The sequence below is a fragment of the Vipera berus genome, assembly GCF_964194415.1.
Source record: "Vipera berus genome assembly, chromosome: 3".
Taxonomy (NCBI): domain Eukaryota; kingdom Metazoa; phylum Chordata; class Lepidosauria; order Squamata; family Viperidae; genus Vipera; species Vipera berus.
In genome coordinates, this window is record NC_138204.1 from 140,875,700 (window position 1) to 140,899,473 (window position 23,774).

The 23,774-nt window shown below is 42.2% G+C and overlaps 1 protein-coding gene across 1 annotated transcript; it reads left to right on the forward strand.

Moving 5' to 3' along the window:
- Nucleotides 1-12,965: 12,965 nt before the first annotated feature.
- On the forward strand, nucleotides 12,966-13,964 carry MC4R (melanocortin 4 receptor; the record flags this gene model as incomplete). The annotated part of the gene is made up of 1 exon (XM_081325332.1): nucleotides 12,966-13,964. The coding sequence occupies one exon, from the start codon at nucleotides 12,966-12,968 to the stop codon at nucleotides 13,962-13,964; it is 999 nt and encodes a 332-aa protein (XP_081181458.1).
- Between the last annotated feature and the right edge of the window lie 9,810 nt (nucleotides 13,965-23,774).

A 23,774-nucleotide genomic window follows, 5' to 3' on the forward strand; every position in this document is an offset into this window, starting at 1 on the left:
AGCAACAAGTCTATCAGTACATATCTTCCATGCTTGTCTGCTTCAATTAAGTCCGCTGTTATGGCACTTTTAATATAAACAACCACTCCATTTTTCTTATTCATTGCAGAGGCAACAAAGTGCATACCCAGTCTTGAGTTCAATAAAAGCTTTTGGTCCATAGCCCTAATATGCGTTTCTTGCAAACATATAACATCTATCTTGAATTGTTTTAAATATTGAAAAACTTTCTTTCTCTTCTGTGGTGAATTTAGTCCATTAACGTTCCAAGTCAAAAATTTAGTTGCCATGCATATCCTCCCAAAGCTCTTGAAGCACTGCTTTGATAGGACTATCTTCTTTAGGCCGTGCTCCTCCCACTGCTTGGCTATGAGTACATTGTGAAGATTCCGAAGACTTTTGCTGGTCTTGTTCTTTTATTTTCTTTGCTCGTTTTAAAGCAGCACGCGTTACCCTTTGCTCTCTAGGATCATCCAAAGAAGCTATAGCTTGATCTCCTCCAGCACCGTTTTCCTCTACTTCAACCTCTTGATGTTCTCCCTCTCCAGATCCCTTTGCAGCTTCCAGAAGTGTTAATGGGGTTGCTTTTAAAACGTTATTATAGAAATCACGTGCTTGCTTCACAGTAATCAGCCGGTACCTTTTGCCTTCATACATCACCATCAACCCATCTGGAATCTCCCATCTGAACCTTATATCTCGTTGCTTGAGCTCTTGCACCAGAAATGTGAAGTCTTTCCTTTTCCTTAAAATCTTTGGAGGAATTTCTTTTAAAACCAAGACTTCTTGATCAGCAATCACAACTTTAGCATCATAGGCAGCTTGTATAACTTCATCTCTAATTTCTCTTTTTGCAAAATAGACCACCACATCTCTAGGCAGCTTTCTCTGTCTAGCAATCCATGAATTCACACGGAACACTTTATCCATAGCTCCTCTTATTTCAGATGCTGGCTGATTCAATACCACTTCGAGAGCCTCAGAAATCAGCTGCTTTAAATCTTCCTTAATATTCTCTTTTAAGCCTCTGATTCTAACAGCAAACTGCATCTGGTAATATTGAGCAAGACTTAATTCCCTTTCCATTTTATCTCTTAAATCTTCATTCTCCCGTACTTTTGCTTCTAATATGGCATTCTTTTGAGTCAAATCATCCAATTTTTCATCCAAATCATCCACACATTCCGCCACTTTATGCACTGAAGACAAAATGTCTACCTTCATCACGCTGAACTTCTGTTCCATCCTCTCTTCTATTCTCTCCTCCAGTTTCTCCAATTTCTCCTCCATCTGTGCAAATTTATCACCCATTGATTGATTAATTGATTCCAAAAGTTTATCCAGAGCATCTCGTAAGTCCTTCGGTGTCAATACATCAGGAGGGTGCAACGCCTGTAATGATGATTGTTGCACCGGAGAAGATCCACCACTCCGAAGAGTTTTAGGGGGAGGTTTAGCCGCCATCTTTTACTTTCACTTGTGACGCACTTTCACTTAAAGTTTAAAAAATCCATCAAGCTCGAGAGTAAAATAAAATAATCCTCTTCACCTTTTCCTCTTGTACCGCTCTGCCTGCTCCTTTTAATCCATAGTCCTTTCTTCAGGCAGGGGTGGTCGCAGACGCCTGGCTCTGCTCCAAGAAATCCGGAGCAGAGACGCCGGCCAGCTGGGAGCAACCCAGGCTTCGGGGGAGTTCAATCCTTCAGCCGCCCAAGCTCCAAGCTCAGGCGGCCCCGGAGAACTCTACCCCTACCTGGGGCCTCACCCCCTCCTCTTCTCCCGAGGAGGGGGCTTCAAATTCGCCCGAACAGCTGATCGGCGCTGTTTCGGGTGAAAAAACACTCAGCTGAGCCGCGGGCAGCCCGGGAAGGCTGTCTCCGTCGCCGCGGAGCCACCGGAAGTCCATATACCCATATATATTATATGATACAGAGAAACAACAGACTAGTTTGGGTTATGTATACATGTGCATGGCGAGAAAAATGAATCTTGCGAGTTTACCAGACAGATGGCATAGGGAGCAAAGCTATTACACAATCAGGTAGTCCTGCTAGAAATACTTCGAAACCTCCTCCCAGAGGGAAGCAACAGAAACAGACCATAAAGTGGATGTGTGGAGTCTCTATCAATGCTTTGAGCTCTAAGCACATAGTGCTTATAAGCAGCATCCTGCTTATAAAGCTTCCTTTGAAAGCTTCCTTTGTGGGAGAAAAGGAAGTTGCAATACATCAGGGTTATCTCCAACTCTGAGGAGTCTGGAGAGAAGGTGATGGCCCTGCCTCAGAAACCAGCAGAGAGGCACCTGTTGGTGATTTGGTTGCAGAGCATTCAGAAGAGCAGGAAACAGCAGAGGATGGTGGGCCTGATACAGGACATCCTCACAAATCTAAGGCATTTAGGGTTGAGCAAGGGACAGAATGAAAGAGATCTGCATGACTCTTTGCAAGGCATGACTGTTTCCAGCACTGTTTGCTTGCATCTGTCATGCTGCTGCCTGACTACTTCAGCGGCCGCTTGCCACCACTTGCAGCTGGATGCCATGTGGCGCATTGTGCTGGCACTACTGGTTGTGACAGGATGCCACATGGTGCTTCATGCTGGTGCTACCAATCATGGCAGGTCGCTGTAAGGTGCTTTGGGCCATTTGCAGGAGGCCACATGGTGCTTTGGGCCATTGCCACCACTCGCAGCAGGACGCTACACAGTGACCTGCTGCAACTGGAGGCAACAGCCTGAAGTACCTTGCAGCCTCCTGCAAATGGCCCAAAGCACCACACAGCGTCCTGCCACAAGCGGCAGCAATGGACAAAAGTACCATGTGCCCTCCTGCCACGAGGAGCAGCAATGGCCAGAAGCACTGCACAGCATCCTGCCGTGAGGAGTGGCAGCAGCCTGAAGCACTGTGCAGCCTCCTGCTGTGACCAGGGGCAGCAGCTCAATGACCCCCAGCATGACAAATTTCAGGTGTGGGAGGCCTACCTGCAGTGGTCCTACCAGTCAGATAAGCAGGTGCGGGGCATGTGAGGCAGCTCCACCTCCCCTACCCCTGTCCTAGCTTCAGTTTTAGGTGTGTGCCTCACCCCAAAACTAGGGCTTATTTTGGGGGTGGGGCTTATATTAGGCCCACCCCCAAAAATCAAGCTAGGGTTTATTTTGGGGGGGGTAGGGCTTATTTTCAGGAAAACATGGTAGATCTTTATTTCTTTGTTTTCAGTCTTTAATTATTTGTAATGGGTAAACAACTTTTCTTTCAGTAATTTAGCAACTGGTACACTGGTTGCTCAGTCACCAGTCCTGATGCCTATAGCCCACTTGTTACCGGATGTCTGGGATATATAACACCTAGCTTAGTCCTTAAGGAGCTGTGTAATGACAGATGAGTTGTAGGTTTCTGAAAGTTACAGCTCACCATATTGCTTATTAGAGAAAACATCCTTACCTGGTTCCTCTGATGAGACCTGTGTAGTAGGGTTGAGCTTCTGGCACAGCATTCCTCTTTCTCAGAACATGCAAGTCCCACAGCCATATCAAGATACTTATTATTTTCAATTTATTGGCTGCCCACCTCTAACAGTTCCATTAGCTATATTAAATATTACAATGTTAAGTATTATAAATCTAAGCAAACAAATACTTATAAGCTATCTAGGCGGTAAAAGTTTAGTAATGTATTTCATTTCCTGTCCCCATTGTACAATTTGCTAGACCGAACAAATTGCTAAAAAAAAAATTGCTTGCACAGATTTTCTTGAGTTATAGCCTGTTCAATAAAAAGAGCTGTTAGGGTTTGTTTGTTTGTTTGTTTTTTGTTTTTTATAATGAAGCTTGCAAAGATTGGAGTGGAAAGGAACCATAAATGAAAGCTTTTCACAAACAAGAGTGAACAAGATTGTCTGTTTGATCCCTTGAATATTTACATAATGATTAACTGATGTATAAGTTCTCTTTGGGAGTAACTGGTAATGTTTTTTTTAAAGGAAAATATTCCTTTGTTTTAGGTTGATTGTATCCTATGCAGTGTATTTCTTTTAATGGTAACAACATTGAACAAAAATATTCCACTTCTCCCAGCCAGTTTAAATTTAGATTTTGTAATAATAATAACAATAACAATAGCAACAACAATAGCAACAACAGCAATAACAACAACAACAACAACAACAACAACAACAACAACAACAACAACAATAATAATAATAATAATAATAATAATAATAATAATAATAATAATAATTGGAAGGTACCTTGGAGGTCATCTAGTCCAACCCCCTCCTCAGGCAGGAAACCTTATACCATTTCAGACAAATTGTTGTCCAGTCTCTTCTTAAAAACTTCCAGTGTTGGAGCATTCACAGCTTCTGGAGGCAGGTTGTTCCATTGATTAATTGGAGAGATCTTTGGTTAGTTTCCATCCGTTGCTTCTTGTCCTGCCTTCAGGTGCTTTGGAAAATAGCTTGACTCCCTCTTCTTTGTGGCAACCCCTGAGATATTGGAACACTGCTATCATGTCACCCCTCACCCTTCTCTTCATTAAACTAGACATACCCAATTCCAGCAACCGTTCCTTATATGTTTTAGCCTCCAGTCCCCCAATCATCTTTGTTGCTCTTTTCTGTACTCTTTCTAGAGTCTCAACATCTTTCTATACTGGATGCAGTATTCCAAGTGTGGCGTTACCAAGGCGTTGTATAGTGGTAATAACACTTCACGTGATCTTGATTCTATCCCTCTGTTAATGCAGCTTATCACTGTGTTGGCTTTTTTGGCAGCTGCAGCACACTGCTAGCTCATATTTAAGTGATTGTCCACTAGGACTCCAAGATCCCTCTCACAGTTGCTACTATTGAGCAAGTTACCACCTATACTATACCTGGGCATTTGGTTTTTCTTGCCTAAATGTAGAACCTTACTTTTTTCACTATTGAATTTCATTTTGTTAGATAGCATCCACTGTTCAAGTCTGTCAAGATCCTTCTGTATCTTAAGCCTATCTGGAAGATTTCTTCTTGCTATTATATTAATAAATTTGTTCAATAACCTTCTTACATTTATTTTTCCTCTGCTCTATTTAAGGTTGAGCTGGAAAGTCTGTGATCAAGAGTAGTGTCTTTCTGCTTAGTCTCCCAACCAGGTACTATTGAGGGGCAGCTGTACTCTGTACAGTTTCTTTTAAGGTTTTTTATTTTTAATTGGATTTGAACAAGTCAGTCTTTCAGACAAAGGTCAAGCATAGCATGAGAATGAAGATTTTGATTTTCTACATTCAAAGCCTGCACTCATCAGCTAGGCCAAACTTAGATGGAACAGTCTTTGGGGACAGGATGCCTTCAAGTATGATGTTCTTTTGAAGTCTTGAGATGAAGTCTACTTCAGATCAAATTCACTGGCTGGTATTACTAGTGTATTTATTTCACTTTTATGTAAAATTGTCATAATGTATTTGTCAGGTCCAAGCAACTAGATCCACACATGAAGGGTTCAAGGTTACTATTTTATTGTATTCTACCTATAGTACAAGAATCTCCCCAGACTGCTAGCTTTCTCTTGGAAACAAATTTATAAGGTCAACCCTAAGTCTCTTGGCAGCTGAACGGTGACTCCAGTGTAATTCCTCACTTGATTCCTCCTACTTGCTTGGCTGGCAGTTTCCCAATATTTTTGCTTTTATTTACACTGTGTATCGATACATTATTTATCGTTGGGCTAATTGTACACTATTTAGAGCAGGGGTGTCAAACTGCCAGCCCGCCAGGAAACTGTGCCCACCCCATTGCTGGCAAAGGGGGAAAAGCTCCGATATGTCACGTGACGTCACGAGTTTGACATGTCTGACTTAGAGTTATTCAGTTCAAAACAATATCTTAATACTGCAATAATTGCCCTTGCCAGAATTTAAAGCTAATTAAATACATGATTAGGTAAGTAAACAAAAATCCTAACATCTCTTAAAGCAGGCATTAGGATATTTTATAGTAGATACATACTTATTTGCTTAGAAACTTCCCTGAAGAGGAGCTGAATGAGCATTCCAGATGACGCATAAGTTCATATATACTTCATTTGTCAAAACCACATTTTTCTCTATATCCAATTTCTTTACGATCATTAAGCTATTCCTCTATATTAGGTACTTTAAAAATCATGTTTGTTTTGACAGCACAAAACATTTTGATAAATTTTGCTGTTTAAAATTGGCAGATATTTTTATGTGGGACTGTGCTGCTTAGCTCTCTGTAAACTACTTCTATAATCTTTTTGCATAATTTTGTTTATTTCTTTTCCTTCACAGCTTCCATCTGCTCAGGGACTGCTAGGAAATTATTTTCGATAGTTTGAATGATGAAAGCTATCTACTGCCATTCAACATGTCCAGAAAGACTAAGCCATAGTCTATGTTAGAATCATCGATGAGATGGAAGAGATGATTTAGACCATCATTTATTTAAGAGTCTAAATAAAAGTATTCCCACCAGATGGCTGTCTAGCTTCCACAAGGACACTTCTGAAGAAGAGTTGCTTACCATAAATCTGGGTAATTAGTTCTACTATCAGGCTGCTCTGGCTTCTAGAAAGTTTTTTTTTCTAACATTTAACAGATATCTACCTTTCTATATCTCACTTGGGTCTAGGAAAACTCGCCACGGCCAACTCACTGTGGCCAACTTGCCATGGCCAACTTGCCAGAGCCAACTCACCATGGGACAATTCGCCATAGCCAACTCACTGCAGGACAAGAGCTACACTAATATTGAAGAAATGTTGGGCCAGAATAATTAAAGAAAGGGTGCTAAAGGAGGAACAAAATGAGATGTTTTTAAAATATTTTTAAAATTATTTTAAATAATTAAATTGAATTGTTGAATTTTCCCATGGTGAGTTGTCCTGCAATGAGTTGGCTGTGGTGAGTTGGCCGTGGAGATTTGGCAGCAGTGAATTGGCCACAGTGAGTTGTCCCATTCTATCTCATTCTCTTGTATCATGCCTTGTACTCTGAAATGAGAAAGTATCAATGCTGATCTTTTCTGTGACATTCTTTGAGATATTTGAAGAATATTATCAAATCCTTCATCTTTTATTAAAAGATATCCAGCTCTTTCTAGCTTTCTTTATGCAGATAGATTCTAGGCCCCTGTGGATCATTTTTATTGCTCTTCTCTTGAACTGCTTCATTTTCCGGGATTTCTTCTTAAAGTGTGGTACCTACAATTGGACACAATACTTGAGTCTGATCAAAGCAAAATCTGAAAAATGATTATTTGTCAGAATTTGGAAACTGCTCTTCTCCTGCTGCAGCCTAAAATTGCAGCTGTCTTCTTTGCAACCGCATCACTCAATTACTATTCCAAGATTATTTTTTGCAACTACTATCCCCATCCTATAATTTGCATTTAATTCTGATTTACAGAGTGACAGGTTGTACTTCTCTTTACCACATTTAATTCAGTTACCTTCAGTTCGTTTCCTCATTCTATCAAGATTATTTTTAATTTTATTTCTACCTCTTAGGGGTATTAACTATTCCACACACTCTGTATCCTCTGCAATCATTCATTCATTCATTCAATTTCTACACTGTCTATCTCAAGTGACTCTGGATGGTTTACAATAAAACCATTAAGAAAATATAGTTAAAAGCAATATAAAAACAGGCTTAAAATGTTAAAAATTACAACAGTTAAAAAGAGAAGCTAAGGAAGCAACCAAACTGTGGAACAAATGTATGGGTGAAGTCATCAAGGCTTTTCCTCCCGCTCTGTTTGAAAACTTAGTGTAAATCTCAGGGTTGCAACCTAGCAACTATAGGAGAGAACAGGCTATCATATCAATACTCTGAAGTAACCTCACCGCTCAGAGATCCAGCAAGATTAGTTGCAATGAGATTTCAATCCAATTTTCTCTGGAATGGGGCAAACATTTCTATGTAAATTGAGGTAGTTGAAATGGATATTGAATTTCACATATGAAAATCTGCTCTCAGAAACCTTAAAAATAGCCACAGTAAAAGGATTTAGGTTCTGTTTCTAAAATATGACAGCATCGTGTCTATTTTGTAAATGCATCATCCACATTCAGAACACTATGAGATCTCTAGAATGAGTTGCTACTGTATTTGAACTTTGACTTGAGGAAATGAGTATTGGCTATATGCGGCCTGAGAATCTTGGCAGTGGAATGGATCAGTTCTACTACAAACACTTTGTTTATTCCGGGGAAGAAGAACTGTTCTGTTGCCAAGAGCTTACAGCTACAAACAAGCCTACTTGGCTGGTCCTCAGACTCGAAAACTTTATTAAGAACTCATTAAGAACTTTACTAATTTTGTACTCAACTGTCAAATTATTCACTGGGAATAAAATACCACAACTTTGATGGATATGTACTTCTGAGAAGAATAAATAATAGAAATTGGTTAGCTTAGATTTATGACCAAATTCGTGCTAGTATATTTGCTACAATATTATGTCACAACATGCTTGTAAATATAATCTATTTCTGGAGGTAAGTAGTAATTTATTGGACTGATGGCTTATAGACTTCAGGTTGTACTGAATCACTTTGCAAATTTTGTAAGTGGGCCTTTCAAGTAGCAACAGTAAAGTCTTGCTTGAATTGATCTCAAGTCCTGGTGACTACATGGAGACGTCCATCAGTGGGGGCTTTGTGTGCAAGTAAATTTTTTAATTATTTTTTATTTTTATTATTTTAATTCCATTTATATCCCGCCCTTCTCCGAGGATGTTTTATTTTATTTTCTCTAAACTAGATTAATACTGTAGGATTTTTTGGTGATCTCCTATTCAAGTATATAGAATATAGAAAGCCTCCAGGACATAACACTAAATGACATATATTATTTATATTTTATGCCTAACCAGTGTGTGTGCATGCAGGACAGGAACGGGAATAATGTTTTGTGTTTTATGGATACAGATGAGTAACAGAAAACAGAAGTACTTTAGAGAGAAGAGACAGAGATCAACTCATTGCCTCAGATATATAAGAAACTGGAGGAGAAACCCATATGGATGCTTTGCACCACTCACTGGATGACCTTGGGCTTGTTATTCATCTGTCTGTATATAAATGTTTTTCTTTCATTCTTGAAAAGGTGATTCCAAGGGTTTATTGTTTCTTGGAGAAAAGGCTGAATATAAATGAATTAAAATAAAGGGGATGGTGGAAATATTGGTATTATTACTAGTTCAAAATAATCCCACAGAAAATGAAAAATCAAATTTACACATAAAGACACCTTGGGGAAGAGACCAGTTCCTAAAGATTGACAGGGAATCTTATTACCAAATCTAAAAATCTAGCATTTGAACAGGGCATGATCTTGCTTCTCAGTTGCCCAGTTTGCATGCTTGCCTCTGTCTTCTGTAGACATAAAGCCACACAATGCAGATTTGCTTAGAAAAAAAATAATAACTTTCCTTGCAATGAGTCCTGCTTCAAGGTCTGTACAGAGTTACACTTTTATGTTATTTTATATACCTATTTATTAAAACATCCAGCTGTCTTCAGTAAGAGGCAATATAATGGCAGTCTAAATCTCTCTTCTCCTTTGCCTTGGCTGCTGGGTAATTCCATTTCAAAACAAAACAACAACAGAAAAACTATACACATGTGCACTAGATTGGAAAATATGATTGGGCAGCTAAAGTAGACCAGAAATTACAATGGTGCTGTCTTCTTTTGCCCTTCCTAGAGCTACCAGATCTGGGCACTAGGCTACTGAAATCCTGACAGGAGGAAAAAGGAAAAAGTATAAATGCTAAATGAGAAGCCCTGGGATATATACTGACTTCTCTGGGCCTCAGTGCAAACCCAATGGGACTCCCATTATAGTTGTAGTAATCAATTAAGGAGCTTATGGTTACCACTGAGGGAGGAGATCTCTTCTAGTGCAAGGGGTTTGCACATTCAAGCTTGTCTTCAAGAACAACAGCAACAGGAAGAATGGGTGTTTAAAGTTTCGAATCTTGCAGAAATGTCTAAGATTTCTGCTTATTTGAAAGATCATTCACAGGAAAGATATATTTCAGTTTGGAGGAGATGGATAAATTATATTCAGAACAAATATGGGACTAAAAAGTTCCATTTAGCTTATGAGTAGATTTTAGTGGGATATTCTTATTAGCACGTTGTTTGTAGTTATATTAAAGGGGAGTTAAAGCACATTATGAATTTGGTTAATTGTATATTATGCATAATTTTTATTTAGAATATGATTATTGTAACTATAATCCTGTATTTAGCTCTGGGAAGTGGGGGGGGAAGTGGGTGGGTTTGGGGTGGGAGGGATTTGGGGATATATTGTAAAATTTTGTTTTTGTAAAACTCTTTAATAAAAAAAAGAACAACAGCAACAGCAGTGTCTTTGAGATATGTCCTGCAAATCCCCATATATCCACTATAGGGCAAAACTAGTTTTCTGTACAATATCTATTTGCTACCATCTTCATAGTAAGCATTCACTTTCCCTGTTTTTTTTAGTTTTCTTATTTTTGTCCATTTGTGGACACTGTGGCTTTACTGGTGTTTTAAAACAGGGTTCCCCAACCTGTGGGCTGTGGCCCACTACTGAGCCGTGGCTGCTTGGCCACTGGCTGCGTGAAGGGATGGCCAGTGTACTCACCCCCCACACACTAGCGCTGCCCCGAGCACTCCGCCAGTGCTAGCGCCACCCCGCCAAGCGTCCCATCAGTGCTAGTGCCACCACAAGCATTCTGCCGCCGCTAGTGCCGCCCTGCCCCCAGAGTGTCCCACCGGTACTAGTGCCACCCATAGCATCCTGCCAGCACTAGAACCGCCCCATTTGCAGCACTCGTGCCCATGCAACCCCATTTGCATGTACTCATGCACTCACATGCGACCATTTGTGTGTGAACATGCACTCATGCATGGCCCATTTGTCTGTGCGTGCACAGTGCTAATTTTTCTGTGCACATATGCATGGCTTATTTGCACATGTGCATGTAGCAATGCCTGACTCCCTTCCTGGGCCACCAAATCAAAAGGGTTGGAGACCTCCTGCTTAGTGGATTGAGAGGCATTTATCCCAGATTTTGAGTTTTCTTTCTTTTTTTTAGCTATGCTTACTGATACCCATAAAAGGATTTTTTGGGGGGTGGGGGTAGGAATCCTTTTACAAGCTGACTTGCAGATTTAACTGGAGAACTAATCTGGTATGCATAATGAATTGCACTAATCTTAAAGAAGAGAGACTGGAAAGAATGAGTAAAATGTGCAAAAAAAGAAAAAAGAAAAGAAATAAAGCTTAATCACAATATTTAGTGATTTTCCTTCCCCTCTAAAGTTACAGACATTTATTTCTTCATCCCACCTCCTATCTCTTTTATCTAGATACAAATCCATATCAGTTGCTAATTCATGACATTTAGGGTTAACATGCTATTTTTTTCACAATTTTCTTCATGTCTGTTTAGAAACATGCAAATAGATCTTTGGAGGGAATAAAATATAAAGGAAATGGCATCAATTTTCATAGCAATTCTACTTACTGTAGTTATTCAGAAGAAAGACAACCTGAATTTAGGAAATCCTCAGTCTCCTACAAAGAAACAACAAAAATCCCCCTCTATTAAAATATTCCCAGAAAAATTAAAATAATTCTTCCAATTTAAAGATAAATGATTTGAAGTGAGAGAAACCTAACCTTCCATTTAGATAACTAAAACATTAATGTATTTTACTGTTCCCCATCCTCACTCCATGGGCAACTAAAACCAATGTCTTTTTCATGTGAATAAAATTTATAATGAAGTATTTTACATTGCATTAGACAGATTACTAGGCAAAAAAGAAAAAAAATGCACACATTCCTCATAATTAAGGAGCTAAATATTTATTCAAGAGAAACAGAAGAATTAGGAGCCACATTCATTTCAAATGCTAGCATTGATTGCTTTATGGTTTGCCTCCTTCAGTTCTCATTCTGAAACTTGTTTCTCTTGGTTTCACAATTTTGCTTGCAGGTTATAATGTGAAAAGTAACTTATTACTACAAACCACAAACACTGAACTTGGTCTGATGAGGATGCCAAGACAATGTTACACCCACGTTCCTCCCTTGACTGGTTGGCTGATTCAATCCAGGGTCTCCCTTCATGATCGCCTACCATCTTCACAGAACCTTCATCTTTTTGTTGCCATAAAATAGGCTTCTGTTTTCTACATCCCACTTATCCTGCTTACAGGCTAGATTCTAGAAGATATTCTGATTATGCTCACCATCGTCAATCATACCATCTACACAAGCAAAAGGAACTTGCCAGCCTGTGCTGATTTGGACTCCTTTGTATTATTCAGGAATTATATAGTCTGGAAAGCCATCCTGCAAGACATGTAGAAAACTGAAATGAATTCAGTGCCTCCCGCACTCCCTTTTCCCTTGCTCTCTATTGGCTGATCACTAAACCATGGGGGATGGGGAGGAACTGCCTCTAACTACCTTTTTATCCCATCTCCCATATAAGAAGCAGCAGAAAGCAGGCAGGCAAACATTGCATAGACAGCTGAGTAGTATTTGTGTTCTGAAACAATTGTTTTAAAAAGCCCAGCAGCTGCTGCTGCTTCAGCAGCATTTCATTTCTGGTGCTTTAGTTTTAGAGATTGAGGCTCCAGGAGATAAAGAGAAGAAAGCCACCTTCAGATCCCTCATCCCAGTGAATACAGGCACTTGTGGAGTTGGCAAAACAAGCATTCATTGTCAGAGACCTGACCGATTTCTTGCACATCAAATCTCTTTTCTTTCTGAGGTACACCCTGCGGCTCCAGGGAATGGCGTCTTGAAATTCCTAGCACTGAAAATCCCAGGGTACCATTCAAAGAGAGAGAGAGAGAGAAAGAGAGAGAGAGAGAGAGACTTGAAATGAGTGGAATTAATCTGCAAGCTGCAAGTTGGCCAAGCAAGATGTGCTTTTGGATGAAGACACGGTAAAATGAATTTCACTTACCGCTATGGAGTTCATCGGCCTCTTCATGCATGGAACCACAGCCATGGACTACATCACAGTGATCTGAACAGTTCGATGGACAAGGGCTACTCTTCAGAAGGGTGTTATGAGCAACTTTTTGTCTCCCCAGAAGTATTTGTGACCTTAGGCTTTGTCAGTTTGCTCGAGAACGTGCTGGTGATTGCAGCTATAGCCAAGAACAAGAATTTGCACTCCCCAATGTACTTTTTCATTTGCAGCTTAGCAGTGGCTGACTTGCTGGTGAGCATCTCCAATGGATCAGAAACCATTGTCATCACCTGGTTGAACAATACAGAGGTCGACGCGCACAGTTTTACCGTTAGCATTGACAATATCATTGACTCGGTGATTTGCAGCTCTCTCCTGGCCTCCATTTGCAGTCTACTTTCTATAGCTGTGGACAGGTATTTCACAATCTTCTATGCTCTCCAGTATCACAACATCATGACAGGGAGGCGTGTTGGTATCATCATCACCTGTATCTGGGCAGCTTGCACGGTGTCAGGTGTCCTGTTCATTATTTATTCTGACAGCAGCGTTGTGATCATTTGCCTCATCGCCATGTTCTTCACCATGTTAGTCCTCATGGCCTCTCTCTATGTCCACATGTTCATGCTAGCCCGGCTGCACATGAAAAAGATTGCAATTCTTCCAGGCACGGGCCCAATTCGTCAAGGGGCCAATATGAAGGGAGCCATCACTCTGACCATCTTGATTGGAGTCTTTGTAGTATGCTGGGCCCCACTCTTCCTCCACTTGCTTTTCTACATCTCATGTCCTCATAATCCCTATTGTATCTGTTTTATGTCCCATTTTCACCTGTACCTCATTCTAATCATGTGTAACTCCATTATTGATCCGCTTATCTACGCCTTCCGAAGCCAAGAGCTGAGGAAAACCTTCAGAGAGATTATGTGCTGCTGTAGCCTGAGACAGTCATGCGATTTCTCAGGAAAATATTGAATGCATATGAAGAAGCTATTGCAGAAAGGCATTTTCCTCATAGATTGATGTCTCCTCTAGTGTGCAGAGCATCTGCCTTCATTAGTGACAAGGAACATATTTTGAAGAGTACCTGGTACATGAATGTTTGCTTCTGTTGTAAGCTTACAAACTACATGTGTAATCATTTCAAGGTTGAAGTGATGTTAGTGCTGGTTAGCAACGACCCAGCAGGCTGTCAGAATTGTGAGAGACTGAAACTGTGTTGAGGAACAGGGGGAAAAAAAGTATTACACACACCTAAGTCCTTCGCTTTCCTCAGCTATTTATATTTAAAACTTGGGAGCTTGCATTATCTTGGACTTGTATGTATATGGTTAAATCAAATTAGAGAGTTATGCTTTATGTCACATTTTGCTCAAAGGATTGTTAAAAAATTGCATCTTGCATTTTGTTCTTCAGACAATAGACCCAGTGAAGATAAAATGTAACTCAGCTGGAATCCATTTCTGGGAAATTGGGAACAGTACTTTCAAAAGATTTCATGTTTTTGAATATGACCATATGAAAATATTTGTTATGTACTATATATATTTACTTTCTTACTCAATTGAAACAATTTTCTATTAAGTAGTCTAGATTACATGTAGTTAAAATTGTGAAATTAAATATATAAAATGAATTGTACTGAAAATGTACAAAAGAAAAGTCTGTTAGGGTAAAAAAAACCAAAATGTGGGGCATACAGACATAGCCTTCATGAAAGAAACATGAAAAGTATAAGATCACTTGTTAAAAATCATATCAAAATGAATGCATCAAAGAAAAGCAACAATAAAAGTGTGGCTTTAAACACCAAGCAAATGTGGTAAAAATTAAATATTTATCATTGGTTTTAGAACACAGACATTGCACCTCTATTTAACACTGAATTCACCTTTGATGCTGCTTCGTCAATATCAACATATAATCAGTATGACTGAGACAAAAACTTCTGGAAAATTGTTTGAATCGTTGTTGTACTCTTATATTATTATGATTCATTGGTCAGCCAGATGTTTAGACTGAATTTGGCATTTTTATCTACCTATCTAATCCTTCCCAAGGATCTACTGTAAGATAGGGAGATATTGTTATTTGATGATATTAAAGGTATTAATGGTATTAAAGGTATTGTCTCAAATTTAATCTGTTTGAAGTAAAGCAATGGACTTTGTCAATGTCAATGGCTATTATTATTGGTAGTAGCAATACATTTATTTTTGCCCCTCAGATGTGAAGAGATACTACTTTCTTGCCTCAGGAACAAAAAAAATGCTTTTACTTTTGTGAGTGTGTGTGTGTGTGTGTGACGGGGAGTGTAATCCTCATTGTTGAGATGCTAAAGTCTTGTTCTTACCTGAGCATCCAAGAGGTGCAGCTAAATACCCAGTCTTTCATTATACAAAAATTCTCTATCAGTCTATAACCATCTTGATATTTACGATTCAGTTGAATCCAAGACCATCTAAACTCAGCATATCTTGCCTGCAACACATTAATAGTGCTGTCTCAGCTGACCACCCCTCTGAATTCTCCTCAAGATTTTGGAAAGTTATCAGATGAAGTCTCATTCCCCACATCACTACAATGACTTTCATGTTTAAGAGTTTTCCCCTCCCACAAAGCAGTAACAAAAATAAAATAACAAGCTGCAAGGAACAGACATACATGCAAGGAGAATAACAATATGCTTAATCTAAACCAATACAATTTAAGAGGATTAACAGCTGTGGAAAAGTCATACCAAAATTAAGTCTTTTCAAGAATATTTGTGTCAACTTGAGAAAACACTATATCTTGTTTAAATAACCAGCACCCAAATAAATAAATATAGTTGTGTTTGTCCAGTCTTATTGAGTTAATTACTTTTCAATCAAGTGTACACTCCATTTCTTTCTACACCATTTAGCAAGAGTAAAAACATTATTAAGCTCTATTTAAAAGCAACTCTTCAGTGTGCTCCAATCAATTTACTGTTGCTATATCAAAATGGCCACCTTTAAGGTCACCACAAGTCACGAATGGAGCACTCCTCAGGGATTGAGGAAGAGCTGAGATGGAAGAACCACAGTTTCTAATATTTTATATATGCACACCATCTGAGCAAGAGCAATAGAACTTTTATTTGGCCCTATCACTTAATTTCCACCCATTGATTCTAGTGAGAGAGAAATTTATATTCCTACTGATTAACCCACGCAATATCTTTTGTTTTGTGTTTTTCAAAATGTTGACTGAGCATTCTTCTAAACTTTGTGATTTTAATGCCCTTCTCCAAAGTAAACCCATCATGACTTCAGAGGGGAAAGGTACGAAACCATACAAAATGAAGAGTTATTGAAAAAAATTCTATGACTTGGAAGTATGACAATTTGAGGTACCTGATTCCAGAAGCCTATTCAATTAAAGCATTTATAGATATATTTTTAGTTTTTCTTATAGTATTGCAAGAGTCTCTATAAACCATTTTTCATACCAGGAACTCAGGATTCTCTGCATGCTCCCTTGTACCCATACTGTGTCACCATGACATGACATACATTAATATTTTGATTGTGATCTGAAAAATTTAACATTCTGAAATTCTTCAATTTCTGGGAACCCTGATATGTTAGATTTTGAGCTTTTAATTATCTCTATATTTGGCAGACCCTTCAAACTCAAAATATACTTAATGCTGTTTTAATTGGATATTGATATTGATGCCAACAGTTGCAAATGGTAAGTTCTACAGTATATGGGTGGGTGTTACAGGGATGATCACATTTAAAATTTTCAAAATATGTTATTCAATAAATATACAAGGCTTTGTAGAATAGTACATGTAAATGAATGCCTTTGCAATGTAGTATTTTACACTGATTAAAAGTAAAATTAATTAATGAATATCCCAAAGGTGCTTTTTCAAAAGGCAACTGGACTTCCTCTGTTTTTCCTTGAGGGCATTTCGCTTCTTATCCAAGAAGCTTCTTCAGTTCTTCACTGAAGCTTCACTTCAGATCTGAAGAAGCTTCTTGGATGAGACATGAAACGCCTCCAAGGAAAAAAAAAAGTCCAGTTGACTTTTGAGAAAGCACCTTTGGGGCAACCACGGCCTGGATGAGCTGGATGACTGAGAGTCTCCATAGACATAATACATGGATAAAATTCATATATATATATATATATATATATGGCTGACCGATGAAAACAAATAGGTTTGAAATGCATATCAGTCTCCCTTTAATTCTTTGTTAGCAATCTAAAATTTACACAAATATGAGCTGTCACTGTTGTGACTACTGCCTGTCGATGGCCTTCGGTTAGGCTGAAACAGGAAATAAAGATTTGTCCCATGTTTGGGGCCTAGCAAGGTAATCTAAATAGTTAACAGCATTTAACATATATATATATATATATATATATATATATATATATATATATATATATATATATATATATATATATATATATATATATATATATATATATATATATATATATATATATATATATATATATATATATATATATATATATATATATATATATATATATATATATATATATATATATATATATATATATATATATATATATATATATATATATATATATATATATATATAGTCATGGCCGAAATTGTTGGCACCCCAGAAATTTTTCAAGAAAATCAAGTATTTCTCACAGAAAAGTATTGCAGGAAGACATGTTTTGATATACACAGGTTTATTCCCTTTGTGTGTATTGGAACACAACAAAAAAGGGAGGGAAAAAAGCAAATTGGACATAATGTCAAACAAAACTCCAAAAATGGGCCGGACAAAATTATTGGCACCCTTAACTTAATATTTGGTTGCACACCCTTTGGAAAAAATAACTGAAATCAGTTGCTTCCTATAACCATCAATAAGCTTCTTACACCTCTCACCCGGAATTTTGGACCACTCTTCCTTTGCAAACTGCTCCAGGTCTCTCTTATTGGAAGGGCGCCTTTTCCCAACAGCAATTTTAAGATCTCTCCACAGGTGTTTAATGGGATTCAGATCTGGACTCATTGCTGGCCACTTCAGAACTCTCCAGTGCTTTCTTGCCATCCATTTCTGGGTGCTTTTTGACGTATGTTTGGGGTCATTGTCCTGCTGGAAGACCCAAGATCTCGGATGCAAACCCAGCTTTCTGACACTGGGCTCCACAGTGCGACCGAAAATCCTTTGGTAATCCTCAGATTTCATGATGCCTTGCACACATTCAAGGCACCCAGTGCCAGAGGCAGCAAAACAACCCCAAAACATCATTGAACCTCCACCATATTTCACTGTAGGTACTGTGTTCTTTTCTTTGTAGGCCTCATTTCGTTTTCGGTAAACAGTAGAATGATGTGCTTTACCAAAAAGCTCTATCTTGGTCTCATCTGTCCACAAGACGTTTTCCCAGAAGGATTTTGGCTTACTCGAGTACATTTTGGCAAACTCTAATCTTGCTTTTTTATGTCTCTGTGTCAGCAGTGGGGTCCTCCTGGGTCTCATGCCATAGCTTTTAATTTCATTTAAATATCGACGGATAGTTTGCGCTGACACTGATGTTCCCTGAGCCTGCAGGACAGCTTGCATTCCTTTGCAACTTGTTTGGGGCTGCTTATCCACCATCCGGACTATCCTGCGTTGCAACCTTTCATCAATTTTTCTCTTCTGTCCACGACCAGGGAGATTAGCTACAATGCCATGGGTTGCAAATTTCTTGATAATGTTGCGCACTGTGGACAAAGGCAAATCTAGATCTCTGGAGATGGACTTGTAACCTTGAGATTGTTGATATTTGTCCACAATTTTGGTTCTCAAGTCCTCAGACAGTTCTCTTCTCCTCTTTCTGTTGTCCATGCTTAGTGTGGCACACACAGACACACAATGCAAAGACTAAGTGAACTTCTCTCCTTTTTATCTGCTTTCAGGTGTGATTTTTATATTGCCCACACATGTTACTTGCCCCAGGTGAGTTTAAAGGAGCATCACATGCTTGAAACAATCTTGTTTACCTACAATTTTGAAAGGGTGCCAATAATTTTGTCCGGCCCATTTTTGGAGTTTTGTTTGACATTATGTCCAATTTGCTTTTTTTCCTCCCTTTTTTGTTGTGTTCCAATACACACAAAGGGAATAAACCTGTGTATAGCAAAGCATGTGTTCCTGCAATACTTTTCTGTGAGAAATACTTGATTTTCTGGAAAAATTTCTGGGGTGCCAACAATTTCGGCCATGACTATATATATATATATATATATATATATATATATATATATATATATATATACACACACCGTATATACTTGAGTATAAGCCGAATTTTTCAGCCCACTTTTTGGGCTGAAAAAATCCACTTCGGCTTATACTCCAGTGAACAAAAAAAAAGAACTTACCGAGGACTTGCGCGCGGCCGAGGCTTCGGTGCTTCCGGGATCGCGCGCACCTCTCCCAAGCCGCCGCCGTCCGGAGACCTGCCTAAGTTTGGGGAGGTGCGCGCGCACCTCCCCAAACCTCCCCAAACATCGGCAGGTCTCCGGACCTCCGCGCCCTGCCTGCCTGCTTCTTTCCGCTGCCTGGCTGCCCTACGATGTAACCCCCTTCATGATAGAGTGCGACGCCTGCAAGGACTGGTTTCACGGCAGGTAACACAAAGCGGTCATTCTCGCCTTTCCCTACCCCCCTCGCCCGCTCACTCGCTTTTTTTTTCCTCTCAAGCATCACTGGACTGGGCCAGGGAAATCAGAGAGAAGCTGGGCGTGCAGCGTCACGGCGACGGCTGGAAGCCTCGCCCAGCTAGAGACAGAGAGGAGGGAGGGAGGGAGGGAGGGCGCGCGCAGGCAGAGAGGGTTTGGTCAGGGTGGCGGCGGCGGCGGCAGCGGACGCGGGGAGCTGAGGCACCGTCCGGTAGGTAGAGGCCATTATGGGAAGGAGGCGGGAGAAGGGACGTGTGGGGGAAGTACGGGGGCCGTGTAAACGGAGTACGTGCGGCGCCGCGCGGGTCTGATAGAACTGGGGCGGCAACGGGTGGTTGTGAAGCGGCTGAGGGCTGGCTAGGAAGGGGGCGGCGGCGGCGGCGGCAGTGGACGCGGGGAGCTGAGGCGCCATCCGGTAGGTAGAGGCCGTTATGGGAAGGAGGCGGGAGAAGGGACGTGTGGGGGAAGTACGGGGGCAGTGTAAACGGAGTACGTGCAGCGCCGCGCGGGTCTGATAGAACTGGGCCGGCAACGGGTGCTTGTGAAGCGGCTGAGGGCTGGCTAGGAAGGGGGCGGCCGCAGCGGCGCTGGCGCTTTGCGGATGGGACAAGGCTCTCGAGAGAGAACATGGCGGAGGCGGAACCGACCCCGCCACTCCCTGCAGGGGAGAGAAGCCGGGCAAGCGCTGCTCCAGTCCTTGCTCTTCTTCCCTCTCCCGATTTTGCCTTCCTCTCCAAGATAAGTTCGAGCGGTAGGGGAAAGTTAGAGCCCCTTTCCGAGGCCGCCCCTTACTTGGGATTGTTGGGCGAGAAGGCGACGTGGGCACGGAGGAGGAAGTAAGTCACGCTTTACTCGTCGCTGCGGGGGGGGAGAAAAAAGTTCTTGCCGGCCGGACTTGGATGGCGGCAGCGGCCTCAGCTGGGAGCCGCAGCCCCGCCTAGTCCGGCTGAGCTGAACCAGCTCAACACAAAGCAATCGGGCCTTTCCTCCTCCCCCTTTTCCCTCCCCCCTCCCGCTCTAGGGCAGAGATCCCCTTCCTATCGCTCGGGGCCTTTCGTCTCTTTGGATCGCCAGGGCTGGAGTGGCGAGAGCGAGCGGCAGAGGAGAGATGGTGGGCTCCTGGCTGCCGCTTCTGCTCTGTGCAGTTTTCCAACAGGCCTTTTTGGACAAGAGGAGGCAGAGGCTTGCGGAGCGCGGATCCAGCCTCCACCGGCGGCAGAGGCTTGCGGAGCGCGGATCCAGCCGGCGGCAGAGGCTTGCGGAGCGCGGATCCAGCCGGCGGCAGAGGCTTGCGGAGCGCGGATCCAGCCTCCGCCGGCGGCAGAGCCTTGCGGAGCGCGGATCCAGCCTCCGCCGGCGGCAGAGGCTTGCGGAGCGCGGATCCAGCCGGCGGCAGAGGCTTGCGGAGCGCGGATCCAGCCGGCGGCAGAGGCTTGCGGAGCGCGGATCCAGCCTCCGCCGGCGGCAGAGGCTTGCAGAGCGCGGATCCAGCCGGTGGCAGAGGCTTGCGGAGCGCTGATCCAGCCTCCGCCGGCGGCAGAGGCTTGCAGAGCGCGGATCCAGCCTCCGCCGGCGGCAGAGGCTTGCGGAGCGCGGATCCAGCCGGCGGCAGAGGCTTGCGGAGCGCGGATCCAGCCTCCGCCGGCGGCAGAGGCTTGCGGAGCGCGGATCCAGCCTCCGCCGGTGGCAGAGGCTTGCGGAGTGCGGATCCAGCCTCTGCCGGTGGCAGAGGCTTGCGGAGCGCGGATCCAGCCGGCGGCAGAGGCTTGCGGAGCGCGGATCCAGCTGGCGGCAGAGGCTTGCGGAGCGCGGATCCAGCCTCCACTGGCGGCAGAGGCTTGCGGAGCGCGCATCCAGCCTCCGCCGGCGGCAGAGGCTTGCGGAGCGCGGATCTAGCCTCCGCCGGTGGCAGAGGCTTGCGGAGCGCGGATCCAGCCGGCGGCAGAGGCTTGTGGAGCGTGGATCCAGCCTCCGCCGGTGGCAGAGGCTTGCGGAGCGCGGATCCAGCCTCCGCCGGCGGCAGAGGCTTGCGGAGCGCGGATCCAGCCGGCGGCAGAGGCTTGTGGAGCGCGGATCCAGCCTCCGCCGGCGGCAGAGGCTTGCGGAGCACGGATCCAGCCTCCGCCAGCGGCAGAGGCTTGCGGAGCGCGGATCCAGCCTCCGCCGCCGACAGAGGCTCGATCCGCCATTCTGCAAGCCTCCGCCACCGGTTAATACCCTGTATTCAGCTCTGGGAAGTGGGGGGAAGGGGGAGAGAGGGGGAGTTTGGGAGGAGGGGGAGGGGGAGCTCCACGGTGCAAAAATAAAGCCCTGCCGCTCTTCGCGTTGCTTGCCCGACTGGCTGTCACGGGACCGCACGGATCGCCTCGCTCCCACCGGCAGCTGATTCCTTCGAGTTTGGTCTCGAGCGATTTTGCATTTTCTCCAGTGCTGAAAGCCACTCGGGGAACTTGAGTTACCGGCTCCCCGATCGCTCCACCCTCATCTTCTCTTCGTTCCCGCTTCCCCTTCCGAAGGTTCCTCTCGCCGTCCGTGACTAAAGTCCCACTCCCACCCCCCGCGGCAGGTTGGATCCCCCCAACTATCTTGAGTACCTCCTAGAGCCCCGCGCTGCCCTCCCCCAGGCCACCGCAGCTGGAGAGGACGGCTCTGAAGTTAGATATTCCGCCCGTAAGTCGCAGAGGGACCCCGGGTGTTCATAATTGATCCATAAAAACCTATTACCGAATAAAAGTACGATACATCAATAAAAAGATCCAATTTGATTTCTCCCCCCCCCGCCACACACACACACACACAGGTTGGAGACCCTCCGACGTGGCTTGGGCACCCAGAGGCTCCCGCTGCCCTCTTTTCTCCACCGGGCGAGAGAGGCAAAACGTGCACCAGCCCTGCCCCCATCCACCTCCAGTATGGATGGCTCTGCCAAAAGAAAAGCAGCCGAAGCAAGCCTCCCATTGAGAGAATGGGGCAGCGGAGGCTTGCAGAGCGGCGGAGGCTTGCAGAACGGCGGATCCCAGCCTCGGCTTATACTTGAGTCAAGAACTTTTTTCCAGTTTTGGGGGGTAAAATTAGGGGTCTCGGCTTATACTCGAGTCGGCTTATACTCAAGTATATACGGTGTGTGTGTATATATATATATATATATATATATATATATATATATATATATATGTGTGTGTGTGTGTGTGTGTGTGTGTGTGTGTGTGTGTGTGTGTGTGTGTGTGTCAGATGGTTTCAGAATACATTTCCCAATATTTTCAGAATAACCCTGAGTGCTGACATGGATGGAAAAATGGTGTGCAACCACTTCAAATGACCCATTTCTCTTACAAAATATTAATAAAAAAGAAGGACCTCTTCAGGTGATCTCAGTAATCAGTACCAAGTCTTATTCTGCCACTAGAAGCTCAAAACATTTTATTAACACCATGAACTTAGATAACTTTCTGACCCATCCAGATTTATAAAATCATTTGTGTTTCAATTCAGTACAGTAGATATTGTTGGGAGAGAGCAAATACAATTGTTATTATCTGCTTGCTCACTAGGGTACTTACAGAGTTTGTTGAAAAGAAGCCACTCAAATATTTAAAAAATATTCATTCTCATTCTAACAGTATGACGTATAACAATAAAGTAGTTACATCTCCTTTCATTTTGTCATTTTTGGAACCTTCTGAGATCCTGCCATCAAAATTTGTCAGGAAACTACTTTTAAAAATGCAGTGATCTCTAGAAGACTTTTATCAAGAAATGAAACAAAATAAATATTAAGATTAGGAGAGAAATACACTGAAACTCCTAATACTGCCCATTGTTTCTTTCTTTCTTTTTTAAGAAACAAAGGGCATCCGTTGGCAACTGAATACTATCCATCATGGCACTAAAATATACAGAAAATAGCAGTGAGTTGATAAGATTTTAAGCATCTTGGTGGTGATTCAATCAACAGATTTTATTTCCTTATAATGTGGATAAATTACTAATTAAAATACTATTTGTTGGCATATCTGTTACAATATATAAGAATGGACTATGAACAGTTTTTCAACCATCTGAGGCTATCTAAAGGGTATATATAATCTACCTTC